The 27,662-nt window shown below is 40.9% G+C and overlaps 1 protein-coding gene across 2 annotated transcripts in view; it reads right to left on the bottom strand.

The window, feature by feature from the left end:
- The window catches only part of LOC125458768 (forkhead box protein O1-like), a 47,247-nt gene extending 19,801 nt beyond the window's left edge, over positions 1 to 27,446 (bottom strand). For both annotated transcript variants that reach the window (XM_048544397.2, XM_048544396.2), the window contains exon 1: positions 25,176 to 27,446. In XM_048544397.2, coding sequence (XP_048400354.1) covers positions 25,176 to 25,598 — 423 coding nt within the window. In that variant the 5' untranslated portion in view covers positions 25,599 to 27,446. The remainder of the gene's footprint in view (positions 1 to 25,175) is intronic.
- Positions 27,447 to 27,662: the final 216 nt, after the last annotated feature.

Raw genomic sequence — 27,662 nt, forward strand, 5'->3', positions numbered from 1 at the left:
GAGCAATAAATGATGGCCTTGTCAGCAACACCCACAACCAAGAAAGAATATATAATAAAAGCAAATGATGGAAGCTTGGAGCAAATCACCAGGCTGAAACACAAGTGCAAAGAAGGATAAAAAGTAGAGAAAATAAGTGTGAGGAGGGGTAAGCAGAGAAAAATTATTTAAAGGACTGTACGTTGTGGCAGGACAGATCACAGTGACTTTCTACCACTATACAGGACCACCAGAATTCTGAGCAAAATTTGAATTATTAGGGGAGAAAACTTCAAATGTTGCCTAAATATTTTAAAATGTGCATTCTGAAAGGCTAATCACGCCTGTTTTGATGAGTAAAATGTGTCAGGGCTACCAAATGTTTCCGTTTTCTTGCATTTGGTGAAGTCCTGCAAATATCTGCACCTCTTGCAAAACAAGTAAATATTCAGTTTTGAAAAGATGTGATTTATTGGGGGTTGATCTGGTTATTGTCACAAGTACCGAAATACAGTCAAAAGCTCTGTTTACGAGCAGTACAGGCAGAAGAAGAATACAGCCCCTTAAATACCTCTATTACTAATTTCTCACTGCTTTGGGTATACCAAGTAACCAACGTGCAAGTTACATTGCTCTGCAGCTAACAAAAACAAATGGCTTAGCAAAATTATTCTGATGGATTTATGTGAACGGTGGCTTTGTTAAACTGGCATAATTTTTGTCTATGAGCATATCACAAACTTATAATAGCTTAATCTTGACTCGGCCAATGAAAACTAATTTTCAATTTCATCATAAGGGGCACTTTTAGTTGTGGTACTGCCTGGGATCATGTGAAGTGACATGCAAAATTTCACTATTAGCATATTGCAAAACTGGCCTGCTAGCTACTTCTCTAGGGATTTTAAACCCAAGATTACATCATCATTTGAAAAAAATATACATTTAGCACATATGAAAGTGATACATGACGCAACTCTCCAGGCCACTGTGGCACATTTTTTGCAATTGAAGTCACACACACACAAACACTGGAATTAATAAGTTATTCTCAGCAAATTCCATGCTTCTCTAGAGATTATGTTGTTGAGGGCCCCAAAGACTAGTATTAATTAATAACAACAGAACCCACAAGAACTTCCATTCTTATGCTCTAGGTATTACTGCAAAAGAAATCTGAAATTGTTACACCTTGATAAACATGAAATTGGGTTTTTATTAGAATATCAAGATCATAATTACTTCCAAAAAGCCTCTCTGACCCTAAGAGTAACACTTTACCAGTCAATGTCTATCTTCACCATTAAAACGAAGTTCTACATTTTAACACTTTTAAGTTGATCATATTTTAATTTCTACATTGATTCCATATGAATTTACATTCATTTCATGATCTGTAAAATTTTAAAATACAAAAATGTGAAGGGATACAGACAGCTTAATTTCTTTGTGAAGAGTTAATGTTCCAATGTCTTTGGCTGCTTACCCTGCTTAATGGCATCACTGCAGTTTGTTATCTAAAACCCTCTGACCTAGTGCCAGATTCAAAATTTGTGGAAAAACTGCAGCTTCTATGCCACTGAGAACACTAGATTTGAGTGTACAACTCTCTCCAGAGGTCACCAGCAAGGCAGATGACTTCAGTGACCGAAACGTTTAACCCATCATTATGCTGGCATAACCTTTGACACCTTGTGTACAGGTTCATTAGACATATGTTCACTCACCAACACGCAACGTGAGGGAAGGAATCCTTGATGAATGACGACTTAAATGCAGAAATTTCAAAGCAACTGCAAGCATACACAAAGTATAACCTCCAGAATCAAAATATAAATCTTGATACTACAAGTTCAGGGATTAATTACAGTTCCAATGCCACAGGAAATAAAGTGCTCTTGTGAAGCAAGAGATAATAGTTCTCCATTTCCAAAATTTTACATTGCTGCTGTCAGCATACTCATTCAAACCAATATGGACAGTTCCAGGCCAGTTCAGACAAGACAACCAGATGTTTGTCATTAAACTTAGACATAACAGCATGACTCAACATGCATAGATAAAACATGAACAATATTCTTAAAAGATACATGGGGAGCAGGTTGTGCATGAATGAAATTCATTCCCTTTTATCTAGTCTTTAGCTTTACTGCTGTATAACTTTGGTCAAACTCCCCACCGAGTTGGCATAAAGAGATTTACAACTTCAGCATATTTAATACAGGATAACAGCTGTGGGCTGCAGTCTTCATTACAAGGTAAGGTTTAGGAAACTAACTAGATCATAGAACTTTCGAATACTGCTGAGATATTCAGCTTCCCAACACATGAACAAGAAGAAGTCATTCAGCTCTCAAGCCTGCTCCGCCAAAAATAAATCACATTACTGTGAATCTGGAGACTCAAGTAAGCTAGTTGATTTCCTTCCTGGGGTGCGTGATGATACAACAACAAACTAAAAGGTTATTTCTAACTTTCAATTCTGTTTTGAATTCAACCAGCAGTGATAGGATTTGAGCCCATCCCCAGAACATTGTTATGGAGCCTTGGATTACAAAGCCATTTAGAATCCCACTATACTGTCATCTCCCACACGAGCTAGTCTCACAAATTTATACTCAGCAATTGAAATCTCCGACAGACATCTTATTAATCAGTACAAGAGAGTCATGAATAGTCCTGGAACCAAAGTGAATAAATTCTAAAAACTAGGGAATGAAAAGTGAAGTGAAGACTTATTTCAATTTTACTGAAGTAGGTTTTCAACCACAACAATGGAAGGAGTTAACGTTACAAGGATAATGACCCTTCAGTTGTGAAATGAAGGTACATCAACATGAAATTTCAACTTTTCTCACTCCACAATCGATTCCAGGCCCGCTGCACATTTTCTGCTTTAATTTGTGACAGTCCTCGATATCAAGGCTGCGTTCGACCGAGTGCAACATCAAGGAGCCTTGGCAAAACTGGAATCGATGGGTATTGGGGGCCAAAGCTGCAGTGGTTGGAGTCATACCTGATACATAGGAAGATGGTTGTGGCTGTGAGAGGTCAATCGTCTCAGCTCAAGGACATCACATTACATTCCCTACAGTGTGGAAACAGGCCCTTCGGCCCAACAAATCCACACTGCCCCTTGAAGCATCTCACCCAGACCCATCCCCCTATAACCCACACACCCCTGAACACTATGGGCAATTTCCCATGGCCAATCCACCTAGCCTGCACATCTTTGGACTGTGGGAGGAAACTGGAGCACCCGGAAGAAGCCCACGCAGACACGGGGAGAATGTGAAACTCCACACAGCCAGTCGCCCAAAGCTGGAATCAAACCCGGGTCCCTGGCGCTGTGAGGCTGCAGTGCTAACCACTGAATCACCGTGCTGCCCACTCAGGGTCGTGTCCTAGGCCCAGCCATTTTCAGCTACTCCATCAATGACCTTCCCTCCATCATAAGGTTAGAATTGGGGATGTTCGCCGATGATTGCACAATGTTCAGCACCATTCACGGCTCCTCATATATTGAAGCAGTTCATGTTCACGTGCGACAAGATCTGGACAATATCCAGGTTTGGGCTGGCAAGTGACCTCCACACCACACAATGCCAGGCTATGACCATCACCAATAAGAGACAATCTGACCACCACCCTTTGACATTCAATGGCATTCCAATACTGAATCCCCCACTAACAACATCCTGGGGGTTACCATTGACCAGACTCTACTGGACTCACCACATTTACAGAGTGGCTACAAGAGCCGGGCAGAAGCTGGGAATACTGCGGCAAGTAACTCACCTTGTGGCTCCTCTAAGCCTATCAACCATCTACAAGGCACAGTCAGAAGTGTGATGGAATACCCCCACTTGCCTGGATGAATGCAACCCCAACAACACTCAGGAAGCTTGACAAATTCAGGACAAAGCAGCCTGCTTAACTGGTACTACATCCACAAGCATTCACTCCCTCCACCACCGACACTCAGTAGCAGCAGTGTGTACTATCTACAAGATGCACTGCAGAAATTCACCAGAGATCCTGAGACAGCACCTTCCAAATCCAATCACTTCCATCTAGAAGGACAAGGACATCAAACATGTGAGAACACCACTACCTCCAAGTTCTTCTCCAAATCACTCATCATCCTGATTTGGAAATATATTGTCGTTCCTTCACTGCCACTGGGTCAAAAATCTGGAATTCCCTCCCTAATAGAATTGTGGGTCAACCCACAGCAGGAGGACTGCAGTGGTTCAAAAAGGCAGCTCAGAGCCATCGTCTCAAGGGCAACTAGGGACAGACAAGAAATGCTGGCAAGCCAGCAATGCCTACATCCCACAAATGAATTTTAAAAATTCAAAATCCACAACTGGGCTATTTTACTTTTGTGTTGCAAGTTGGTGGTCAGGTTGATGAGTTCAAGAGACACCACTTAAATGAATTCAACAATTAGCAACACTGCCCATCATGATCATCTGACTGAAAAAAAGTTTAGTTACATTTGTGCATTTAGTACTTTTTCTGATGAGTCTGGCAAACATGTGGTGAGATAAAGATTTTGACAAACTAATGAGGCTGAAGGCAGTCAAGTCACCAGAACCTGATGGCCTGCATCCAAAAGGTTTTGAAGTAGTGGCAGAGGTAATTGGAGGCATTGGTCAAAAATATTCTCCACCTCACAGTAGTTTGACTCCAAAAGAAGAGTAACACGGATGTCTCTGGGTGTTCTTGTGCATTAAACACAATGTTTGCATGCAGGTGCAGAAATTAATTAAAGTGGCATTGGAAATTTTGGCCTTCATCGCAAGGGAGTTAGAACTTAAAAACAGATAAGTCTGATTACAATTGTACAGGATGTTGATGCTACCGCACTTGGGGTACTGCACAGGTTTAATCCGCATATTTAAGAAAGGATACATTGGTATTGAACGTAGTTCAGTAAGAGTGAATTGGCGAATTCCTGAAATGAATGGATTAACTTATCAGGAATTGCTAAACTGGTAGCCCTGTGAGCATTATGGGGAGCACGGTAGCCCAGTGGTTAGAACCACAGCCTCACAGCACCAGGGACCTGGGTTCGATTCCAGCCTTGGGCAACTATATGTGCTGAGTTTGCACATTCTCCCAATGTCTGCGTGGGTCTCCTCCAAGTGCTTCATTTTCTCCCACAGTCCAAAGATGTGCAGCTAGGTGGATTGGCCATGCTAAATTGTCTGTAGTGTTCAGGTGTGTGGGGGTCTGGGTGGGATGCTCCAAGGGTCGGTGTGGACTTGTGGGCCGAAGGGCCTGTTTCCACACTGTAGGGATTCTATGATTAGAGTTTAGAAGAATGAAAAGGTGATCTTATTGAAACACAAAAGATTCCAAGAGCACTTGACAGGTTAGACGTTGCGAAGACGTTTTGAACTAAGTGACATTGTTACAGAATGAGGCCACATTCATTTAAAACCAACATGTGAAGGAATTTCTTCTCTTACAGTAGTGAATGTCTGGAATTCTCTACCCCAGAGGGTTGTGGAGACTAGATCATTCAAAATATTAAAGAAGAGTTCAAAAGATTTGTTTTGAAATATCAAGAAATTTCAGGCTACAAGAAGCTGGTATGAAAGAGGTTTGTGCAAATGCACTAGTATCTTCTAGAATGGTAAGACAAGCTGAGGGGCTGAATTGCCTACAGCCATTCCTTGTTCTTGTTGATGCACGTACACAAAAAAACTGACAATAAAACCGATAAAAGTATCTTGTGATACTTTGGCAAAACTGGAATCGATGGGTATTGGGGGCCAAAGCTGCAGTGGTTGGAGTCATAACTGATACATAGGAAGATGGTTGTGGCTGTGAGAGGTCAATCAAATAAAACCAATAAAAGTATCTTGAGATAAATACTCCAAAATGACTGACAGATTTTGCTGCCACACAGTTGTTCAGCAGTGATCAAATTTAATAGAATACAAACAACCTACTACTCTTCTGTATAATGTGCTTCTTTACTCCTTCCTGGGACATGAGCAACATTGGCGAGGCTGGCATTTGTTGTTCATTCCTAATTAGCCCTCAGAAGATGCTAGTAAGCCACTTTCTTTTAAAAATGATCTCCCTATTCCTTGCCAAACTTGTTCACTCAAATTGACCAAAAAAAAAGCGATAATCAGTTTTAATATATTCCCAATGCCTTGCTCTACTTTACATGGAACAACTTCGTGAGAGATACATCGCAGCCCTTCATCCATTTCCTTCTTTTAACGTCATTTGTATACCCATTCAAAATTTCTGCTCCTCCACAAACTTCTCCCCCCCCCTCCAATTCCTGTTTGCTTCATAATTTCCATCTGCACCTTTTGGAAAGCACATCCCTTTGAGAATCACAACAAGAAAGAAAATTGTATGGTTCATTCTGTACTGCAAAACAATTTCAAAAATATGAATTGAACATCGACCCAGCACTGACATGAGACTAATGATCAAAACTGCATAATTCACTCTATATAGGGCCCATGGTACCAGGCTGATCATGGGGACAAGGACCCAGGTCAAAATGTCAGATGCAAACTTAAAACACCTGCACACGAAAGAACTAGTAACTGGCCTTTCTATGTTTACAGACTTACAGACTCCGAGGCAGTAAGACACAAAATTGGTGCTACTTTACCAAGCAGAAGAAATGAACAGCGTTTGATTAATCACCAAGTACACTGTCGGTCTGGAAGAAATCCTTGCGGGAAGCAGCAATGCTTAATGCAAGGAATTTTAAACAAGGAGTCACCAGTAGAAGTCCATTCGTATATACTCAAATTGAGTGAAGGGGGACTTGGTTTAAAAGGACACTGCACGATTCATCCCAGGTAAAGCAAAGAGAAGCAAGTTTATTGAATCACTACAAAACATTTGAGACTTTAAATATAAGACAAAGAATCTGCTGAGAATGATATTTATAACCATGGCTTGGGTTTTAGTTGCGAAAAAGCAACTAGGAATACTTTTCCTCTAGCTCAGTATATTAGTTTCATACTAAGTCATGCTAGTCCAAGTTGATTTAGTTTGTTTGAATTTACAGCCCACATGAGAACATAGGACCGCAATGCCATAACCATTATGGAAACTTAGCTGACAGAAGGCAGGACTGACAGCTCAATGTTCCAGGGTTTAGACGTCTCAGGCAAATTAAAGAGGGAAGGGAGTTGCATTACTAATTAAGGAGATGCCACAGGTGTACTAAGAGAGGACACCCTAAACAACTTATCCAGCGAAGCCAAATGGATAGGGCTCAGGAATAAGAAAGGTGCAATCACTATGACTGAGTTATACCATTGCCTCCCCATAGAGAGCAAGAAATAAAGGATCTGATATGTAGGCAGGTCATGGAAAGATGCAAAAACAACAGGGTTGTCATGGGTGATTTTAACTTCCACATTATTAACTAGGGAATTAGTGCCAAGGATTTAGATGGGGTAGGATTAGTTAGGTACATTTAGGAGAGTTTCTCAAAACAACATGGAGAACACCCAACGGTACTAGATCTTGTACTGAAGGAGGAGTCTGGCCAGGTGACTGAATTTCAGTTGGGGAGCATTTTGGGAACAGTGATCGTAATTCTGCAAGTTTTAAGACAGTTATAGATAAGGATAAGACTTGTCCTCTGGTGAAAGTGCTAAACTGGGGGAAGGCTTATGAAACATAATTAAACAGGAAGTAAAGAAATTAGATTGGGGACAGCTATTTGAGGGAAAAACCAGATCTGACAAGCGGGAGGCTTCTAGAGGCCAGGTGATCAGAGTCCAGGCTTGCTCCTGTAAGGTTAAAAAGATGGCAAAATTTGGGATGACAGGAGATATTGAAAGGGTAGTCAAAATAGAAAACAGTTCCACTATGAGGTTTTAAAATTAAACAAGGCTTGAGGAGTATAAAAGAAGCACACAAGAACTTAAACAAGAAATTAGGAGGCTTAGAAGGGGCCATGAAATGTCCTTGACAAGTAGGATTAAGAATTCCAAGGCATTTTATGAAAACATAAGGAGCAAGAGGGGAGTTAGGGACAAAAATAGGTCCACTAAAGTAAGAAAGACAGAATTTATGTATGGAGCCACAGGAAGTGGCTGAGATCCTTAATGAGTATGTTAAATTGGCATTCATCGAACAGAAGGACATGGATGATGGTAAAATTCAAAAGTGATATGCTGATATTCTGGGGCACATCAATATTAAGGAGGGGATGGAGTTGGGTGCCTTGTCAAACATTAAGCTAGATTGGTTGCCGGCACCTGATAGGATTCATCCCAGATACTGAAGGAGGAAAGGAAGGAGATTGCTGGGGCCTTGACAGAGATCATTGTATCCTCTTTAGCAACAGGTAAGCCCCAGAAGACTGGAGAGTAACCAAGTCTATTACTTTGTTTAAGAAGGGCAACAAGTATAATCTAGGAAAGTATAGCAAGTAGGCCTTACATCCGTAGTAGGGAAATTACTGAAGAAAATTCCAAGGGTCAAGACTTACTCACAATTGGAGAAGGATGGACCTATTAGAGATGGTCAGCATGACTCTGTGTAGGGGAGGTCTTGCATCACAAATTTGATTGAGTTTGCTGAGGAGGTAAAGATGGCAATTAAGGGGGTAGGGCAGTAGATGTTGTCTACACGGACTTTTTTAAAAAGTATTTGGCAAGGTTCCTTGTGGTAGGCTGATCCAGAAGATTAAGTCACATGGCATCCATGGTGAGTCAGAAAGGTAGATACAAAATTAGCTTGGTCCAGGAGTCAGAAGATAGTCGTGGAGGAGTTTTTTTCTTATTGCAAGTCTGTGACCAGTGGTGTTCCACAAAAATCAGCGCTGGGATCTTTGTTCTTTGCAATATATATATGATTTGGATGAAAAGTGTAGGTGGTCCGATTAGTAAGCTGGCAATTGACAAGTAAATTGGTGAAGTTGTGGATGATGAGGAAGGACAAACGATACAGCAGGATAAAAACCAGTTGAAAAGTTGGACAGAGATAGAGTTCAATCTAAACGAGAGAGATGATGCATTCTGGGAAGTCAAATGCAAGAAGAAAGTATACAGTAAATGGCAGGACCTTAAGAGCATTGAAATACAGAGGAATCTTTGGGTGCAAGTTCCATAGCTCCTTGAAGATGGCAACACAAATGGATAAGGTGGTAAAGAAGGTATATGGCATGCTTGCCTTCATCGGACAGGGCACTGAATATAAAAGTTAGCAAGTTATATTGCAGCTGTACAAGAATTTAGTTAGGCCACATTTGGAGTATTATGTACCATTCTAATAGGCTTTGGAGAGGGTGCAAAAGAGGTTTACCAGGACATTGCCTAGATTGGAGTGTATTGGCTACAAAGAAATATTGGACACACTTGGACTGTTTTCACTACAGCATTGGAGACGGAGGGCCCCATGATTGAAATACACAGAATTACGGATAGGATGGATAGTCGTTGTCCATTGGTGGGAATGTCAAATATTAGGCGTCAAAGTTGAGAGGTTAAAAGTTTAAAGATATACGAAGAAAGCTTTTCATACACAGGTGGTAGGTGCCTGAAATGTACCGCCAGAGGAGGTGCGAGAAGAGGTGCTTAAACACACAAACAGTCAGCGAATTCATGGATAGTGACCACATACAGGCAGGTAGGGTTAGTTTACAATGGCATCCTGGTCACAGACATGATGGGTCCCAGACAAGAGGGGTGATGAGGACAGCAATAACGTTTGTTAAACTAGTTGAAATTAGAGCTGACAACACGCCACAGTGCTCTGATTGGTTCATGGGCAGGTGAACAGTTTGTGTGCAAACAATGCAAGAGCAGAAAATTTCCAGACCTCAAGGGACGGCATTTTCTCTCTCTGCAGTGATGTAACCAAAGCCTGAAAATATTCTTTCCCATCACACGCAATAAGCTGTTGCCTCGAAGTAACATTTGAGAAACTGAACAACGAATGTGTCAACCACCACCACCCAACTACCATTCCAAAGTTCTGAAGAGTTGTCAAACCAGACTCAAAACATTAACTCCGTTTCTCTCTCCACAGATGTTGCCAGGCCTGCTGAGCTTCTGTAGTATTCTGTGTTTATTTCAGATTTCCATCAACCACAGTATTTTGCTTTACTGCCTCATCAAGCCTCTTTGTTACTTCTTCAGAAAACTGCAGCAAGTTAATTGAACATAATTTTCCCCGAAATACATCCTGGTACTTCCTAACAAACCCTCATTGTCCATTGTTCTACTGTTCAAATATGTGAAACTAGGCAGCGTACCCTCTTTTACAGTTTGAAATTATAATATTTACTACTCATATCACAGTAAAATTTTTCTGGGTTTTTTTTCTACAGTTACATAATAATTAATAGTCTTGGTTGAGACCATTTTATTGTGTTTATCAGTTCTTCCATTTCAAACTATAATTGGTTTGTAAAGCTTAATTTTTTTAAATAATAAAACATGATGGCAAGAATTCTAAGACCTTGGAGTTTAAAAAAAGCTTTCAATTACAACCCTGCAGATTTTTGCGAGTTTGACAATGTGGATAAACAATGACTTATTACCTTTTTTTTTCAAAGTACCTTACTGAGATTGAATGTGTTATCAAAGTATTAGAGGTTAAATGAAAGCACTGAATTAAGTAGTTACCACAAAAAGAAACTTTTCCACTCTCTTTAAAAAAGAAAAATCGGAATTTCAATAAAAATTTAATTAGCAGGCATTATTTTCCCTCTCAAGTTTGAGACCCATCTGCAGCTACATCAGACAGACTTGCCCAGTTTCAATTCTATTTTCCACTGACTCTGAACTTACAATGAGAATATTGTCCTTTTAAAACTAGCAGCTTCCCCCTCACCAACATAAACACAAGAACCTTTTTGTGTAAGAATGCCAAACTTGAATGGTATCTGACCACAAAAACTACTGATTGCAAAGGCTTATAGCAAAGGACATGAAGCCAAAAGCCACCTTCAACAGGAATGAGATTCATAAAATGGTCACATAATTCTGAAAAGAAAATACTTGCTGTTACTGGCCAATGTCTCCTAGTCCTGTTTACTGCTGCATTTTATGGCTTTAGAATGCAGGCCAGAAGCTGCCTGGGAACACTGCACAAATTTCGACTGCCATAAAATGATGAAAAACGCACACAAGCAAGTCACTATTACATTTCTGCCAGCCTTTTCAAGTGGAACAGAAAAATATAACCAGTAGTCAACCAGATACTGTTGTGATAAAAGTAGGAATTGAGTATATGTTTGCAGTACAATGGATACACCAGTTCAGTGATCTCAGTCAGTTCAACAGAATTCTGTTAAACCAGAAACAATGGAATGGGATAGACCATTCAGCCCATCAAGTCTGTTCTGCCATTTTAGTTTATGGATGATCATCTCCCCAATGCACTTTTCACTTAACGTAATCAGTCTCCAGAAACCGACAGTCGTGTTTTAAACCTGTTGACGGATTCAACTTTCACAATCCTTTGGAGGTAGAGAATCCCAAAGATGGACCATGTTCTGAATGAAGAAGTAGTTCTTCCTGATAGCAGTTGTAAAAGACCTGCTCCTTTTCCTGAGATTATGTCACCTGGTTTTAGATTTGACAGCCAGGTGAAACATCCGACCTACATTTGCTGTCATGCCCTGAACGTTTCATAGAACATAACAGCACAGTACAGGCCCTTCAGTCCTCGATGTTGTGCCAACCTGTCATACCGATCTCAAGCCCATCTAACCTACACTATTCCATGTACGTCCACATGCTTGTCCAATGACGACTTAAATGTACCTAAAGTTGGCGAATCTACGACCGTTGCAGGCAAAGCGTTCCATTCCCTTACTACTCACTGAGTAAACATAGAACATAGAACATAGAACAGTACAGCACAGAACAGGCCCTTCAGCCCACAATGTTGTGCCGACCATTGATCCTCATGTATGCACCCTCAAATTTCTGTGACCATATGCATGTCCAGCAGTCTCTTAAATGACCCCAATGACCTTGCTTCCACAACTGCTGCTGGCAACGCATTCCATGCTCTCACAACTCTCTGCGTAAAGAACCTGCCTCTGACATCCCCTCTATACTTTCCACCAACCAGCTTAAAACTATGACCCCTCGTGCTAGCCATTTCTGCCCTGGGAAATAGTCTCTGGCTATCAACTCTATCTATGCCTCTCATTATCTTGTATACCTCAATTAGGTCACCTCTCCTCCTCCTTTTCTCCAATGAAAAGAGACCGAGCTCAGTCAACCTCTCTTCATAAGATAAGCCCTCCAGTCCAGGCAGCATCCTGGTAAACCTCCTCTGAACCCTCTCCAAAGCATCCACATCTTTCCTATAATAGGGCGCCCAGAACTGGACGCAGTATTCCAAGTGCGGTCTAACCAAAGTTTTATAGAGCTGCAACAAGATCTCACGGCTCTTAAACTCAATCCCCCTGTTAATGAAAGCCAAAACACCATATGCTTTCTTAACAACCCTGTCCACTTGGGTGGCCATTTTAAGGGATCTATGTATCTGCACACCAAGATCCCTCTGTTCCTCCACGCTGCCAAGAATCCTATCCTTAATCCTGTACTCAGCTTTCAAATTCGACCTTCCAAAATGCATCACCTCGCATTTATCCAGGTTGAACTCCATCTGCCACCTCTCAGCCCATCTCTGCATCCTGTCAATGTCTCGCTGCAGCCTACAACAGCCCTCTACATTGTCAACGACACCTCCGACCTTTGTGTCGTCTGCAAACTTGCTGACCCATCCTTCAATTCCCTCGTCCAAGTCATTAATAAAAATTACAAACAGTAGAGGCCCAAGGACAGAGCCCTGTGGAACCCCACTCACCACTGACTTCCAGGCAGAATATTTTCCTACCTTTGACATGTGTCCTATATCTTTCACCCCTCAATTTAAAGCTATGCCCCCTCGTGCTCGCTGTCACCATCCTAGGAAAAAGGATCTCCCTATCCACCCTATCTCACCCTCTATTATTTTATATGTTTCAATTAAGTCACCTCTCAACCTTCTCCTCTCTAATGAAAACAGCCTCAAGTCCCTCAGCCTTTCCTCGTAAGACTTTCCCTCCGTACCAGGCAACATCCGAGTAAATCTCCTCTGCACCCTTTCCAAAGCTTCCACATCCTTCTTATAATGCGGTGACCAGAACTGTACACAATACTCCAAGTTTCAGTGAGACCATCCATTATTCTTTGAAACGCCACAGAATACAGAACCAATTTTCTCGACCTTGCCACATAAAACAATTCCACTATTACATGATGAAATTCCCTTGTGCATTTTCTCTCACAAGTATATCCTTCCACAAGTAAGGTGTCCAAAACAGTAAACAATACTCAAGATGAGGATTCATCAAGGATCTATGACTGCACCAAGACATCTTTATTTCTATACTCAAATCCATTTGAAATGGATGTCATATACAACTCATCTTTCTAACTGCTTGCTTTCCTCCTTTCCCTGTCCTCATTAGTTTCTTGGCCCACCTTTGGTTGACCCCAAATTGCTTCCAATATCCAGACTTGCCACTTTTTTTTTTAAAAAATCAGCCATTTTCTTTGATTTAATGCAATCATTAACTTGAATCTTTAACCATGATTCATTCATCTCTCCCTTTGGGCATTTGTTGCTTACAAGAAAATATATCTTGTGCAGATCTTGTATTTCTTGTTCTCAAAAAGCTTAATTGTAAAATATTTTTACTTTGGCATCAGAATTTAAAAATCAAAAGCTAATCTGAGACATTTTATCTTTCAAAAGTGCTTTAATCAGTACCCTTTTACAGCCTTTTCAACCCCTTAGAAAATTATGGGCATCAGTTCAGCCAGGATGGGACTGAAACCTGAAGTCCACTAGAAACTCTGAACAGGTGTAGCAATAAATTCTTTAACTTAAGAAGCAACTTGGAGCACTATAGAGATGAGATGGGAGAATAAAACTAGCTGAGTTGCTCTTGCAGAAAAGCTGCATCAACACAACGACTCAAATAGCCTTCGTCAGTACTGTAGCCATTCTATGATTTACTTCGCAGTTTCTTTAAACTTGCTAACGCATCAGAACTAGCTCAAGCTCCAAAATAACTGAAGGATTCAGAATTGACAAATCACCCTCCTTCATTTTAAATGACCTTACTAGAGCTTAAAATGTTGTTGCTCTTGATTTCTATCAAAAGATGAAATGTGCAGGATTAGGGTTAAGATGCCACATTTCACTAAACATTATTTTTAAAATAATTTGGAGGTTCCTTTGTTGAGCAACTTCCATAGTTGCACAACTAAAGCTGTGATTAGTCTTTCCCATACACGTAGGGACTCTTATGACGATATGGACAACGCTGCTTGTTTCAACATATGCCAATTTACCAATCTCCCCTCAAATTTATACACATTGGGAAGTCCAATGTCCAAGCATTTCCAGCAAGCCTTTTTGCTGGTTACATAATGACAGCTGCAAGCCTGTTTAGAGAATCTATACTGGAGTCTCAAATTTCAATTCCAGCCCTGGCCAGACCTATTCCCGTAATGGTTTAATGACTTGAAAAGGCTGAACAGAGTCCAGTGTACTGAACAAGTTACTTTGAAACAAAAGAATCTCTTTCCGCCTAAGTCAATCTACTAAATTTTTAATTTTGATTAAATGGTAAAATTAAAAATGTTTCAGAGTGAGAATAATAAAAGCAATACTTTCAATTCTTCGCAGGTTTATTGATGAAAAGTCTTTGAATTGCACAAAGCAAACAACCAAAGCTGGAGAAGAAGATATGAGAAACTAGTATTGTGTGATGCCATACTTGGATTTTGAAACCAATAGTAATAATAATGACTACAGTATGTTTAGAAATCTGAAATAAAACTGTTACAGATATTCAGCAGGTCAGGCAGCAACTGCAGAGAATGAAACAAAGGTTAGCCTTTTAGGCCAATGAACCTGGAGCTGATAGCAGCATGTAATTCTGAAGTGTGAACCCATCGTACACTCCATAAATGCTCCTTAACACAATGAGGACATCTGGTTTTTCCTGCTTTTATTTGAAGTCCTTAAAAATTTGTATACTCTTGAAGAATGACAAAATTGTAGCAGGAGTCAGTCATCTCAGTAGGCATTCTTTTGTGTACTTATAATCAACCTGTTCAGAGTAGGTGGGCCTTGAACCCAGGCTTTACTGTTTTACCACAAAAGCCCTCAGTTCCTCAAGGTAATGTCCAAGACACAAGTAATATTCGTGCCACACACATGCCTGGAAATGACCATCTTCAACAAGATAGAAATTAACCATCAACTAGACACTTAATGGCAGTACCACTGCCAAATCCTCCCTAACATCATGGAGATTATCATTGGTCAGAAACTGACAGGATTCACCATATGAAGTGGTTACAAGCACAGGTCAGACTGGAAATTCTGCATATCACCACTGTCCATAGCTTTGTACAACAACATTCATATAAAATTGCACGCTGCCTCAAGCAAGCAAAGCAGTTGGCTGTTCTGTATCTGACTGACACCAATAACAGAGTGTTTGACTGGTTGTGGAATTGTATGTCAGACCTATCTTCAGGCGGAGAAAAGAAAGCAAATGAAGGCAAACAAATAACTTCCTTGGAATACAAGCAAGTATAGAATATGCAAGGGAAGAAGATGATGGCATAGTATCAATGTCACTGGACTCTGGGGACCTTGGATTCAAATCACACTCTAAGAATAGAATTTAAATTCAATTAATAAAATCTGGAATGTAAAGCTAGCCTCTAATAGTGACCATAATACTTGCATTGATTGTCATAAAGGCATATTTTGTTTACTAATATCCATTATGGAAGGAAAGCTGACATTCTTTCCTAATCCGGTTTGTGAATCCAGACAGTGAGTAATGTGGCTGATGCTTAACTGTCCCTCTGAAATGTCCCCGCAAGCTGCTCAGTTCAAGGACAATTAGGATGGAGTAACAAATGCTGGTCTTTCCCATAGTCCAGGAGAGAATACAGAAGAGAAAAATAGGCAGAGTGAGGGCTTATAGGGAGGTTGAGTGTCAAGATGAACATACATAGAACATACAACATTACAGCACAGTACAGGCCCTTCGGCCCTTGATGTTGTGCCGACCTGTCATACCGATCTCAAGCCCATTGTTTATAGTACATCAGTGTATATTACTAACATGATACATAATTCATGTCTGTTACGTAACATTACTGGCAAATTTCACATTTTTTTTCAAGTCCCCTGGAATGTACATAAATTCCATACACCAGAAAATGTTTTGCTTATATCTAATTGGGGATAATTTCCAACTTCTCGGTCTATGGACTAATGAGGGAGAACATATAGCACTCATCTGACTGCTCACACATTTAGAACTCATCCAGTTTCATGACAGGATACGACTGAAGTACAGAAACTGGAGGAGTTAATAATAGTGCAAAGTCGAAATTCCAAGGCACAGCACAGAAACCAATCATGTGAAAGGCAAGGGCAGAGTAGAAACCTGAAACAAAGCTTAAGTTCTCTAATATTCTGTGATAGTTACATATCACTTAGTAATAGCTGGTGATGAACTGTACTTTACATTCACAAGTGAAATAAAGAATGACGGGGTCAGCATCAAATGTGTATTAAACTTTGCAGTTAGTTAAGAAGGCAAAAGGGATCTGAGGGCCTTCATTGCAAAAGAATTTATGTACAGGAACAAAGATGTCTTACGGTTGTGAAACAGGGTCTTTGTGAGCTCACAGTTGGGGTAGTGTGTGCATTTTGGTCTCCTTACCAAAGAAAAGAAGTATTTCCCAGAGAGAGAGTACAGCAAAGGACTGATTCCTGGGATAGCAGGTTTGCTGGGGTGGGGTGGTGCATCGCTGAACAAGGTGCCACGGTCTCAGGATACAGGGAAATCATTTAGGACCGGCTGGAGGAGAAGTGTTTTCACTCAGAACATGGTAAACCATTGGCATACTCTAACACATAACCAGAGGGCCAATCAGTGAAGAAATTTCAGAAATAGATTGATGTCGATGGGCTAAGAGTGTCAAGTAGCATGGGCAAAGTATGAAAGTATGGTGTTGTGAATCAGTAAACCAGCTCTGATCATACTGAATGGCACATTCAGGTTCAAGTAGGTTGAATGTAGCAAACGGCCTACTCTTGCTCTTATTTTTCTATATTTCTAAAAGGTATCTTCTTGCTCATGCATTTAAAGCATCAACCAACAGTCAAGGCCAATAATACCAATATCTGGGGCTAATGAAATTTATATAGCATCAGCATTTCAACATTCAAGCTTCACAAGAAATACTGGACTTTTAAAAGTAGTTAAATAAATTATCCAAGAATTGTATATAAGCAAACATCTCATCAACTCGGCGATAGCACATTACATGATGCAAAACACAAAAAAAAATTATTTCAGAGATAACGGGAACTGCAGATGCTGCAGAATCCGAGATAACAAAGTGTGGAGCTGGATGAACACAGCAGGCCAAGCAGCATCTCAGGAGCACAGCTGCTGCATTCATCTAGCTCCACACTTAGTTACCACAAAAAAATTGTTGTTGGCATTCTAATCTCAAGGCTGAAGCAACATTCTCAACTAAATATTGATTCAACACAGCACCTAATTATTGTAAATTAACCTGGTAATCTTTGAAGGGATAAGTCAAAATACATAGCTTTATCTTAACATAATAATACACTATTATTCTCATGTCTTCTGTCCTCAAAAGATAGTATGTATTCCACAAGCAATGACACAAGAGATCTAACAGCATTTGCAAAATGTACTTGACTTTGGGAATCATTCTTCCATATGACAATGTGGTACAGGTTTCAAATTACGACAATGTTCCACTTTATGGTGCAGTATTGAAATGGTAAATGGTTTTCCACATGTTCTCCTTCAAAAAGTCTAATAAATCAATATGTAACCACAATCAGAGAGAAGCCACTGCTAGACTGAAGCCTAGATGATCCATAACCTTTCTTGATCTACAACTCTTAAGCAATACACTGATGTATTTTATGATCTTTTACTGACTTAACATTTTTAAGTCATCTAAATGCCTCACTTTAACTAACAGAGTGCAAGAACTGCAAAATTTCACCTTTTTTTTTAAAAAGCAGTAAAGCCAACTTTCTTGTACATAAAAGATATGGAAACAAGCAAAACATGTGCAATTAGCTTAAAATTGTTTGCAAATAGGTAGGTTTACGCAGCCAAATTTATTCTTAATTCCCCAGAAAATTGTCTTTTAAGGCTTATCATTCTTAAAGTTATTTATTTCTAGAAGACATATCATTTTTATTTACTTCTAGAAGTATGTCATAGTGCTCTTAGGATTGCTCCTCAGCTCCAGTTATTCTCAGACGTAAAATGTTCATTTACCATCTAATGGCAGTGGACATCTTTGGCCATTGTTCTAGTTAAATTTTCAATACTTTGGCACAAACTCTTCATATCACTCTTGACTCTCTTACTGGTTTCAAACAAGGTAACCTTCCCTCATAAAATCACACTGAGTCACAGTCATAGAGATACGCAGAATGGAAACAGATCCTTCGGTCCAACATAATTTAGGCTGTCGGCATTATGCCCCATTTGCCTACATTTGGCCCATATCCCTGTAAACACTTCCTATCCATGTACCCATCGAGATAACTTTTAAATGTTGATATTGTACCAGACTCCACCACCTCCTCTGGCAGCTCAATGCAAGCCATACTGAGCACAGTGATTGATGAAGTTAGGTTTTTAAACCTACTTAAGGTGCAAGCCTAGCTAATGATAATTTATTTTACCCATCATCTCTCAGTGAGTTGCATACCAAACAAGGTCAAAATCGCACCCAACCTCTCCAGATAAACTGCAACCAGAGATCCAACCAGCTCCATGGTGTATTGCTCTGGACTATCTTCAGATAGATTTTAGACAAATGATCCCTCATCTATTTTTTTCAAATCTGGAATAAATTGATATTACAATCAATCAACCGTCCCTGAATGAAGCTGTACTAATTTAGTTCCATCAACCAAACCAAAAACTAGAACGTCCCTGTTTTTGCAAAGCATTGCAGATGTCACTTTTCTGAAAATTTTCTACCTCATTATTATCTTGGAAATATACTTCAGTGCCACAGGATCAAAATCCCAAAACTCCATCCCCAACGGCGTATAGATCTACCTACAGAACATTCCATAAATGAAAGAAAAGTCAAACCTGTTCACAGATGTTGTTATTACAGACCTCTGGAGTAGGTGGGACTTGAGCTCAGGTCCCCTGGCTCAGAGAACAGGACATTACCACTGCAACACAAGAGTTCCTAAAACCCTTGATTGAGCCTGAGTGCTTCTCTCACAACTGAGCTGTTTCAGCCAAGCACTAATACAGCTCTGAAGGAGGCTTATCAGCCCATGGGATCTGCACCAGCACTCTGAATGAAGAACTCACTCAATGCCATTCTCCCACTTTTTCCCCACGCTTCTGATCATTCTTTCTTTTCTTGCATTTTTTAAAATCAACATGCTCAGCAACGTTATCACATAGTGGGAGGGTGAACAGCCAGTTGTCGTGGTGCATATAGGCACCAACGATATAGGCAGAAAACGGGATGAGGTCCTACAAGCAGAATTTAGGGAGTTTGGAGCCAAGGTAAAAAGTAGAACCTCAAAAGGTAGTAATCTCAGGGTTGCTACCAGTGCCACGAGCTAGTCAGTGCCGAAATGAAAGAATAGCCAGGATGAATGCGTGGCTTGAGAGATGGTGTAGGAGGGAGGGGTTCAGATTTTTGGGGACATTGGAACCGGTTCTGGGGAAGGTGGGACTATTACAAATTGAGCGGTCTACACCTGAGCCGGACTGGAACCAATGTCCTTGGGGGTGGTTTTGCTAATGCTTGGGGGGGGTTTAAACTAATGTGGCAGGGGGATGGGAACCAGATATTGGACAGAAAAGTAGTAGTAACGAAAGCCTGTAGGGAACTAGATAATGGAGTCACTGTGAATAAAGGGAATAGTAGTCAGGGAGCAGATAAGGAACACAAAGGGACACATGGTCTGAGGTGCATTTGTTTTAATGAGAGAAGTGTAGTAGATAAGGCAGATGAGCTTAGGGCTTGGATCGGTACCTGGAAGTATAATGTTATTGCTATTACTGAGACCTGGTTGAGGAAAGGGCAAGTTTGGCAATTAGTTGTCCCAGGATATCGATGCTTCAGGCGGGATAGAGAGGGAGGTAAAAGGGGTGGAGGAGTTGCACTAATGGTCAAAGACGATATCACAGCCGCACTGAAGGAGGGCCCCATGGAGGACTCAAGCAGTGAGGCAATATGGGTAGAACTCAGAAATAGGAAGGATGCAGTAACAATGTTGGGGCTGTACTACAGGCCTCCCAACAGCGAGCGTGAGATAGAGCTACAAATATGTAAACAGATAATGGAAAGGTGTAGGAGAAACGGGGTGGTGGTGATGGGAGATTTTAATTTTCCCAACATTGACTGGGATTCACTCAGTGTTAGGGGTTAAGATGGAGCAGAATTTGTAAGGTGTGTCCAGGAGGGTTTTCTAGAGCAATATGTAGTCCAACTCGGGAAGGGGCCATACTGGACCTGGTGTTGGGGAATGAACCTGGCCAGGTGGTTGAAATTACAGTAGGGGACTTCTTTGGAAATAGTGACCACAATTCCGTAAGTTTTACAATACTCATGGACAAGGATGGGAGTGGTCCTAAAGGAAGAGTTCTAAACTGAGGGAAGGCCAACTATACCAAGATTCAGCAGGATCTGAGGAATGTAGATTGGGAGAAACTGTTTGAAGGTAAATCCACATTTGATATGTGGGAGGCTTTTAAAGAGAAGTTGATTAGCATGCAGGAGAGACATGTTCCTGTGAAAATGAGGAATAGAAATGACAAGATTAAGGAACCATGGATGACAGGTGAAATTATGAGACTAGCCAAGAGGAAAAAGGAAGCATACATGAGGTCTAGGTGACTGAAGATAGATGAAGCTTTGCAAGAATATCGGGAATGTAGAGGGAATCTGAAACGAGGCATTAAGAGGGCTAAGAGAGGACATGAGATATTGCTGACAAACATGGTTAAGGAAATCCCAAAGCCTTTTTTCATATGTAAAGAGCAAGAGGGTAACTAGAAGAGAGGATTGGCCCACTTAAGGACAAAGAAGGAAAGTTATGCACTGAGTCAGAGAAAATGGGTGACATTCTTAACGAATACTTTGCATCAGTATTCACCAAGGAGGGGGACATGACAGATGTTGAGGTTAGGGACAGATATTTGCTTACTCTAGGTCAAGTTGACATAAGGAAAGAGGAAGTGTTAGGTATCCTAAAAGACATTAAGGTGGACAAGTCCCCAGGTCCGGATGGGATCTATCCCGGGTTGCTGAGGGAAGCGAGAGAGGAAATAGCCGGGGCCTTAACAGATATCTTTGCAGCATCCTTAGAGACGGGTGAGGTACCAGAGGACTGGAGACTTGCTAATGTTGTCCCCTTGTTTAAGAAGAGTAGCAAGGATAATCCAGGTAATTATCAACCAGTGAGCCTGACCTCAGTGGTAGGGAAGCTACTGGAGAAGATACTGAGGGATAGGATCTATTCCCATTTGGAAGAAAATGGGCTTATCAGTGATAGGCAACATGGTTTTGTGCAGGGAAAGTCATGTCGTTCCAACTTAATAGAATTCTTTGAGGACGTGACAAAGTTGATTGATGAGGGAAAGGCTGTAGATGTCATATACATGGACGTCAGTAAGGTGTTTGATAAGGTTCCCCATGGCAGGCTGACGGAGAGGGTGAAGTCACATGGGGTCCAGGGTGTGCTAGTTAGATAGATATAAAACTGGCTAGGCAACAGGAGACAGAGAGCAGTAGTAGAAGGGAGTTTCTCAAATTGGAGACCTGTGACCAGTGGTGCTCCACAAGGATCTGTGCTGGGACCACTGTTGTTTGTGATATATGTAAATGATTTGGAAGAAGGTGTAGATGGTCTGATCAGCAAGTTTGCAGATGACACTAAGATTGGTGGAGTAGCTGATAGTGAAGGGGACTGTCAGAGATTACAGCAGAATATAGAGAGACTGGAGAGTTGGGCAGATAAATGGCAGATGGAGTTCAATCCGGACAATTGCGAGGTGATGCATTTTGGAAGATCTAACTCAACAGCAAACTATACAGTAAATGGAAAAGTCCTAGGGAAAAATTGATGAACAGAGAGATCTGGGTGTTCAGGTCCATTGTTCCCTGAAGGTGACAACGCAGGTCAATAGGGTGGTCAAGAAGGCATATGGCATGCTTTCCTTCATTGGACGGGGTATTGAGTACAATAGTTGGCAGGTCATGTTGCAGTTGTATCGGACTTTGGTTCGGCCACATTTGGAGTACTGTGTACAGTTCTGGTCGCCACATTACCAAAAAGGATGTGGATGCTTTGGAGAGGGTGCAGAGGAGGTTCACCAGGATGTTGCCTGGTATGGAGGGTGCTAGCTATGAAGAGAGGTTGAGTAGATTAGGATTATTTTCATTACGAAGACTGAGATTGAGGGGGGAACCTGATTGAGGTCTACAAAATCATGAGGGGAATAGACAGGGTGGATAGCAAGAAGCTTTTTCCCCCCAGAGTGGGGGACTCAATTACTAGGGGTCATGAGTTCAAAGTGAGAGGAGGAAAGCTTAAGGGAGATATGCGTGGAAAGTTCTTGACACAGAGGGTGGTGGGTGCCTGGAACGTATTGCCAGCGGAGGTGGTAGATGTAGACACGTTAGCGTCTTTTAAGATATATTTGGACAGGTATGTGGATGGGCAGGAAGCAAATGGACACAGACCGTTAGAAAATAGATGACAGGTTAGACAGAGGATCTTGATCGGCCGAAGGGCCTGTTCCTGTGTTGTAATTTTCTTTGTTTTTTGTTCTTTTTATCTCTAGCGGAGATGGGACTTGAACCCTGGCCTCCTGATTTGGAGGTAGGAACACTACCACAGTTCCACAACAGTTGCGCCACCCCCAACCAAAAAAGAAAACACATCTCCTTCACTGTGACTAAACGTCTGCTGCTTTAGAGCTTTCCCTCTTCTATTCTAGCCTTTTAATCTATAAGCTAAAAAGTTATTCTCTAAACACACACAAACCATGAACTAGATAGTTACAACAACAGTTGTAATAATGCAACTCAGCATTAGAAAAACAATGATTACTTAACTGTGATATTAATCAGATGACTAATAATTCTCAACTGTTGCTAACAGGATTCTAAATTTAAAAGATCACACAAATAGTGTGAGTTAAATATTTTTACTCCCCTAATGCTGAGTAAATACAAATGTGATGCGATCTTGAAATAGGCCAGACCGAGCCAGCACTACCGAAAAGATCAGGAAGAGAACACAGTCTCATCATTCACAAAAATCAAAAGAATTAAATATAAATCAGCACAGAAGCAGAATTCAACCACAGATATCAGAAAACCACAACGTGTTTACTGAAAGGAAAAAAACAAATGCAATATTCATATTAAAAACTAGAATGAAGCCAACAGAAGAATGTATACTCATGCTTTATAAATTATACTACTGTATTTGACTAAGTTAGGCATGAACAAGTGTCTTAAATGCTGTATAAAACTTTGATTCAGAAGCTGTGCTCAGCCTAACAGCAGACACAATAAATGTAGTTAACTGATAGCTATTTGTTAAAAATGAAGTGTGAAAAGGTTGTGTTCCGTCTCCAGATCTTCTCAAATGAAATGATGAGGCATCTCTCAAAAGAATTGCAGTAGGCAGACAGAATATGAATAATTGGAGATATCTGAATGAAATGACAGATATGGCAGATAGAGAAAAATCCAGGAAAAATTCTAAATAATTCTAACTAACAAAATTATGGATTTTAATTAACCTGCAGCAAAACAGTATTTATGGATATATCAAAAGATACCTGGATAATAGTGGAATAAAATATAAAATAGGTAATACTATTTTTTTTATCTGGGTGACATAATAACATCAGATAGGAAACGCAAATGGTTAAGAAGCACATAACACTTGCAAAACAAATGTTTCTAAAAAGTCAGGCCTCTTTAGAAATAACAGCATCTGTATGGAAAGCAGATTCAGATTACTGGTCAAAAGTTCTACATGGATGCAGAAGGTGAACAAAACAGACAAGGGAAGTTAACTTACAGACAACTGAAAATTAGCTTCAAATTCTCGAGATATATGATAAGGGTCATTTGGGAAAACCCATATAATAATGAATTCTAAAGAAAGGTGGCATACAAGTACAAACTTTTGAGATTATCACTAAGACATACTACAATTCTTTGGCCACATTCATGGTAGAGAGAAATTAGAAGTTCTGCTAATAACTAGTTTTAAAAAAACACCTGTAAAAAAAGGGGATATAAATGAAGAACTTCTCCAACAGCTTAAAAACAATAACTATGCAGGTTAAGAACACTGAAATATTGACTTTCATGGTCCTTGATAGAAGCCACGACCGTAGATATTGTAAAATACGATCCGAGAAAAAGCAGATCACCCCCCTGGTCTCTCCCAAGTTAATTGAAAGCATTACACTGGTCACGGTACAATACCGACAGGACTTTTAGGGGGAGAAAAAATGACAGGTACACAGACCCTGATGGATATTTGGTATGCACATGAACGAACGTGTGTGATGGTAGTGACAAAGCAAATCAGTATATAACAAATGCAAAGCCTGATCTAACTATTTTATGCACCAACAACTATTTTAAGTTCTTAGATATACACTCTTAACCTGCAATCACCCAGCCCACAGGTTTGGAATCATCCCCACAAACGCATGGTTCTATATTTAGTCAATGAGATGTGTGAACTGGAGAAAAGATGGTAGCGATGCGGATATTCATACAGACTGATCTGGTCCTATTTATAATCAAGCTATTCTAATGTTTTGTACAGGGTAAAACCCAGCACACAAACTGAGAAGGCAGCCCATTGTTATACATTTACAGGTGTTAAAAGCTGCCAAGAACCATGGCCACAACGAAAACAGTGCTGATCCTTGACTGTAATACAATATGTTATTGATACAGGATTAATTATATTTGCAATTAGTAATTGAAAACATAATTCTTAATTTATTTTGTAACCAAATTCTAACACGAGAATTCAAGATAAATATCAAGCTCCCACAATCCCAAATCCCTTACCTTCCATCCAGCTGAACTGTTGCTATCTCCTTTGTCCTTGAAGTAAGGCACAGATTTGACCATCCAGTCATAGATCTGAGACAGTGTCAACCTCTTCTCAGGAGAGCTCTCAATTGCTTTAGTGATGAGGTCTGCATAAGATTGATGACCCCAGGCATTCCTTCTAGAAGAACTCTTCCGCTGAGCATTTGCTGCACCAACTTGGGTACAGACCTCTGCATTCAGACCAGTCTCACTCTCCGATTTTACAGCACTAGAATCAGAAACATCCTGCTTTTCTTCTTCAGTGGGGGTTCCTGAGGCAGAGTCTTCCTGTTTGACAGTTGTCAGATCTGGCCTCGGCAAAGGCCAGGTGCAGGATCTGGGCCGGCTCTGCGGTTCAAAATCTGGATCAATTTCAGCTGGTGGTGTTTCTTCAGCCATAATTGATAAGATGTTGTACAATATAAAACAAAACTTAGATTCAGACACGATGGCTATTACTTTTTCTTAAATAAAAAGGCCATGGCAAAAATCCTCTAAAATGCATGCAATTTTCATTTCATTCAAATGTTCCACATCTTAAATTTTAAAAAATTTGCACCTTTATTGAAGGGAAAAAAACATCCAGGTATTCTCCCAGTTATTCACAAAGTCCAATAAGGTTATAACAAGCACACAAGCAAGTATGCTGGCACTTTTCACCAGTTACAACTTTGACTTCAAACTATGGCCCGTTTCAGTTCCCAGTATTTAAAACAACATAATTCCAATCGACAGGAACAAAACTGGCATACACTGTAATAGGTTTCCAGTACTTACACATGCTCTGTATTCAAAACACAGATACTATTTAATACTTTGGCATTTTCTATGATGGAAAATCCGGCTTGCTTATTATAAACCAAAAAATACTACAAGATCTCAACATGCCAGCAGAATCAGGTTTAAGTTTTGAAAGCGAAGTTCATGAAATTATCTTTTATCGGATGCATCAGCCTGTCATGGCGATCTTCGATAATATGTTAATACACAGAAAATGCTTATAGCAGCCAGTAACTTCGCCAAGCTCCGCCGGAATTCAGAAACTCGGTGAAATTCCCAAAAAGGGTCGATCTCCTCTTGTATATAAAAGTACCTCCAAAATGGTGCGTTTGCAGTCCCTTCTCGAGTGGAATACAGAATCTTCTTTCAATTGATGTTAAAAAAAGGCAGTGTAATAGAACAAGTGAAAATGAATCCCTGATAGCTCTATATTCGGTTCCTACAGGATTAAGAACCCATTAGATCCTCCACTTCACAGAAGTGGCAAAGGGGCAGAAAAAAGTTCCGAGACAAAACTAGAAGAAAGAAAAATAATCAACGTGCATAAAAATCTCCCAATAATATGCGTTGCCGTGTAGGTTTCTCAAGGAGCCATTGGATGGAGCGTAGTCTCCAGGGCCGGTCGGTGGAGAGCTGCGTTGCTTTTTCCTAAAGAAGGAGCTTCTTCCAGTGCCCTCACTCGCTGGGTCCTGGTCGGTGCCCCGTTGAACGGCCCGGCCACAAGGCAACTCCGCTCCGAGCGACCATCTTGAGGCCGAGGGCGGGTAAAGGAGAAAAATGCAAGGCTGTGCAAACCTGTGCTTCCAAGTTGCGGGGAGGAGGGGGGACGGAGTGGGAGGGGGAAAGAAGCTCTGCGTCGTTTACCGGACACCTTGGCGATAGCGGCCTCCACCGGGACCACCGCCAAACTTCATTGGAAGCGATTTCACTTCACGGCAGGAGTGTTGATCGGATATCCTGCAATTTCCTCAAGATCACTTTTGCACTTTTTTTCCCCTTTTTACCTTTCTGTGTTTTCACCCGTTTGGCTTCTTTTGACGCGTATTCATGGCGTAGTAAACATCACCGCCTGACGCATAGGGGAATGGCGGGGGAGGTGAGAAGGACGAGTAAGGAAGATGGCGGCACGCCGCCAATGCATGGCGGGTATTGTAGTCCTCACAATGTAGTTGTCGCATCGCTCGATAGGACCGTCGGCGCACGGAGAACTACCTCTCCCAGCGTTCCTCACGGTCCGGCCTTCCGCTGCAAAAAAATCTTACATCCATGCCGACACCCGAGGAGCATCGCGGCCGTGACATCAGTCAGCTTTATCTCTGATCGCTCTGGGAAGGCAGACTGGATCCAGTCGTTGTCACATTTAGTCTTTACGATTCTCTATGTTGGGTGGGATTACAATCTCGGCCATTCCCGTTTCTTAATTTTCTCAGTCTCAGCCTAAAGCTGCCACGGCGATGGCGCTGACGTTGACCTGTGCCGTTTTGCCTTATGGTAACTGTAGTCCTCAACTGTAGTTTGCCCGACAGCGTATGTCGCCCTGGTGGCAAAGCTGAACTACAACTCCCAGGAAGCCGCGGGACGGGCTTTAATTTATGAAATCCCCTTCTACGTGGATACCCTCGAACTCTGATTAAAATAAACGCGCTTTTGTTATGATTGGCAAGCCAACCGGACAAATGTCAA

This window comes from Stegostoma tigrinum, chromosome 15 (genome assembly GCF_030684315.1).
Source record: "Stegostoma tigrinum isolate sSteTig4 chromosome 15, sSteTig4.hap1, whole genome shotgun sequence".
Lineage (NCBI taxonomy): Eukaryota > Metazoa > Chordata > Chondrichthyes > Orectolobiformes > Stegostomatidae > Stegostoma > Stegostoma tigrinum.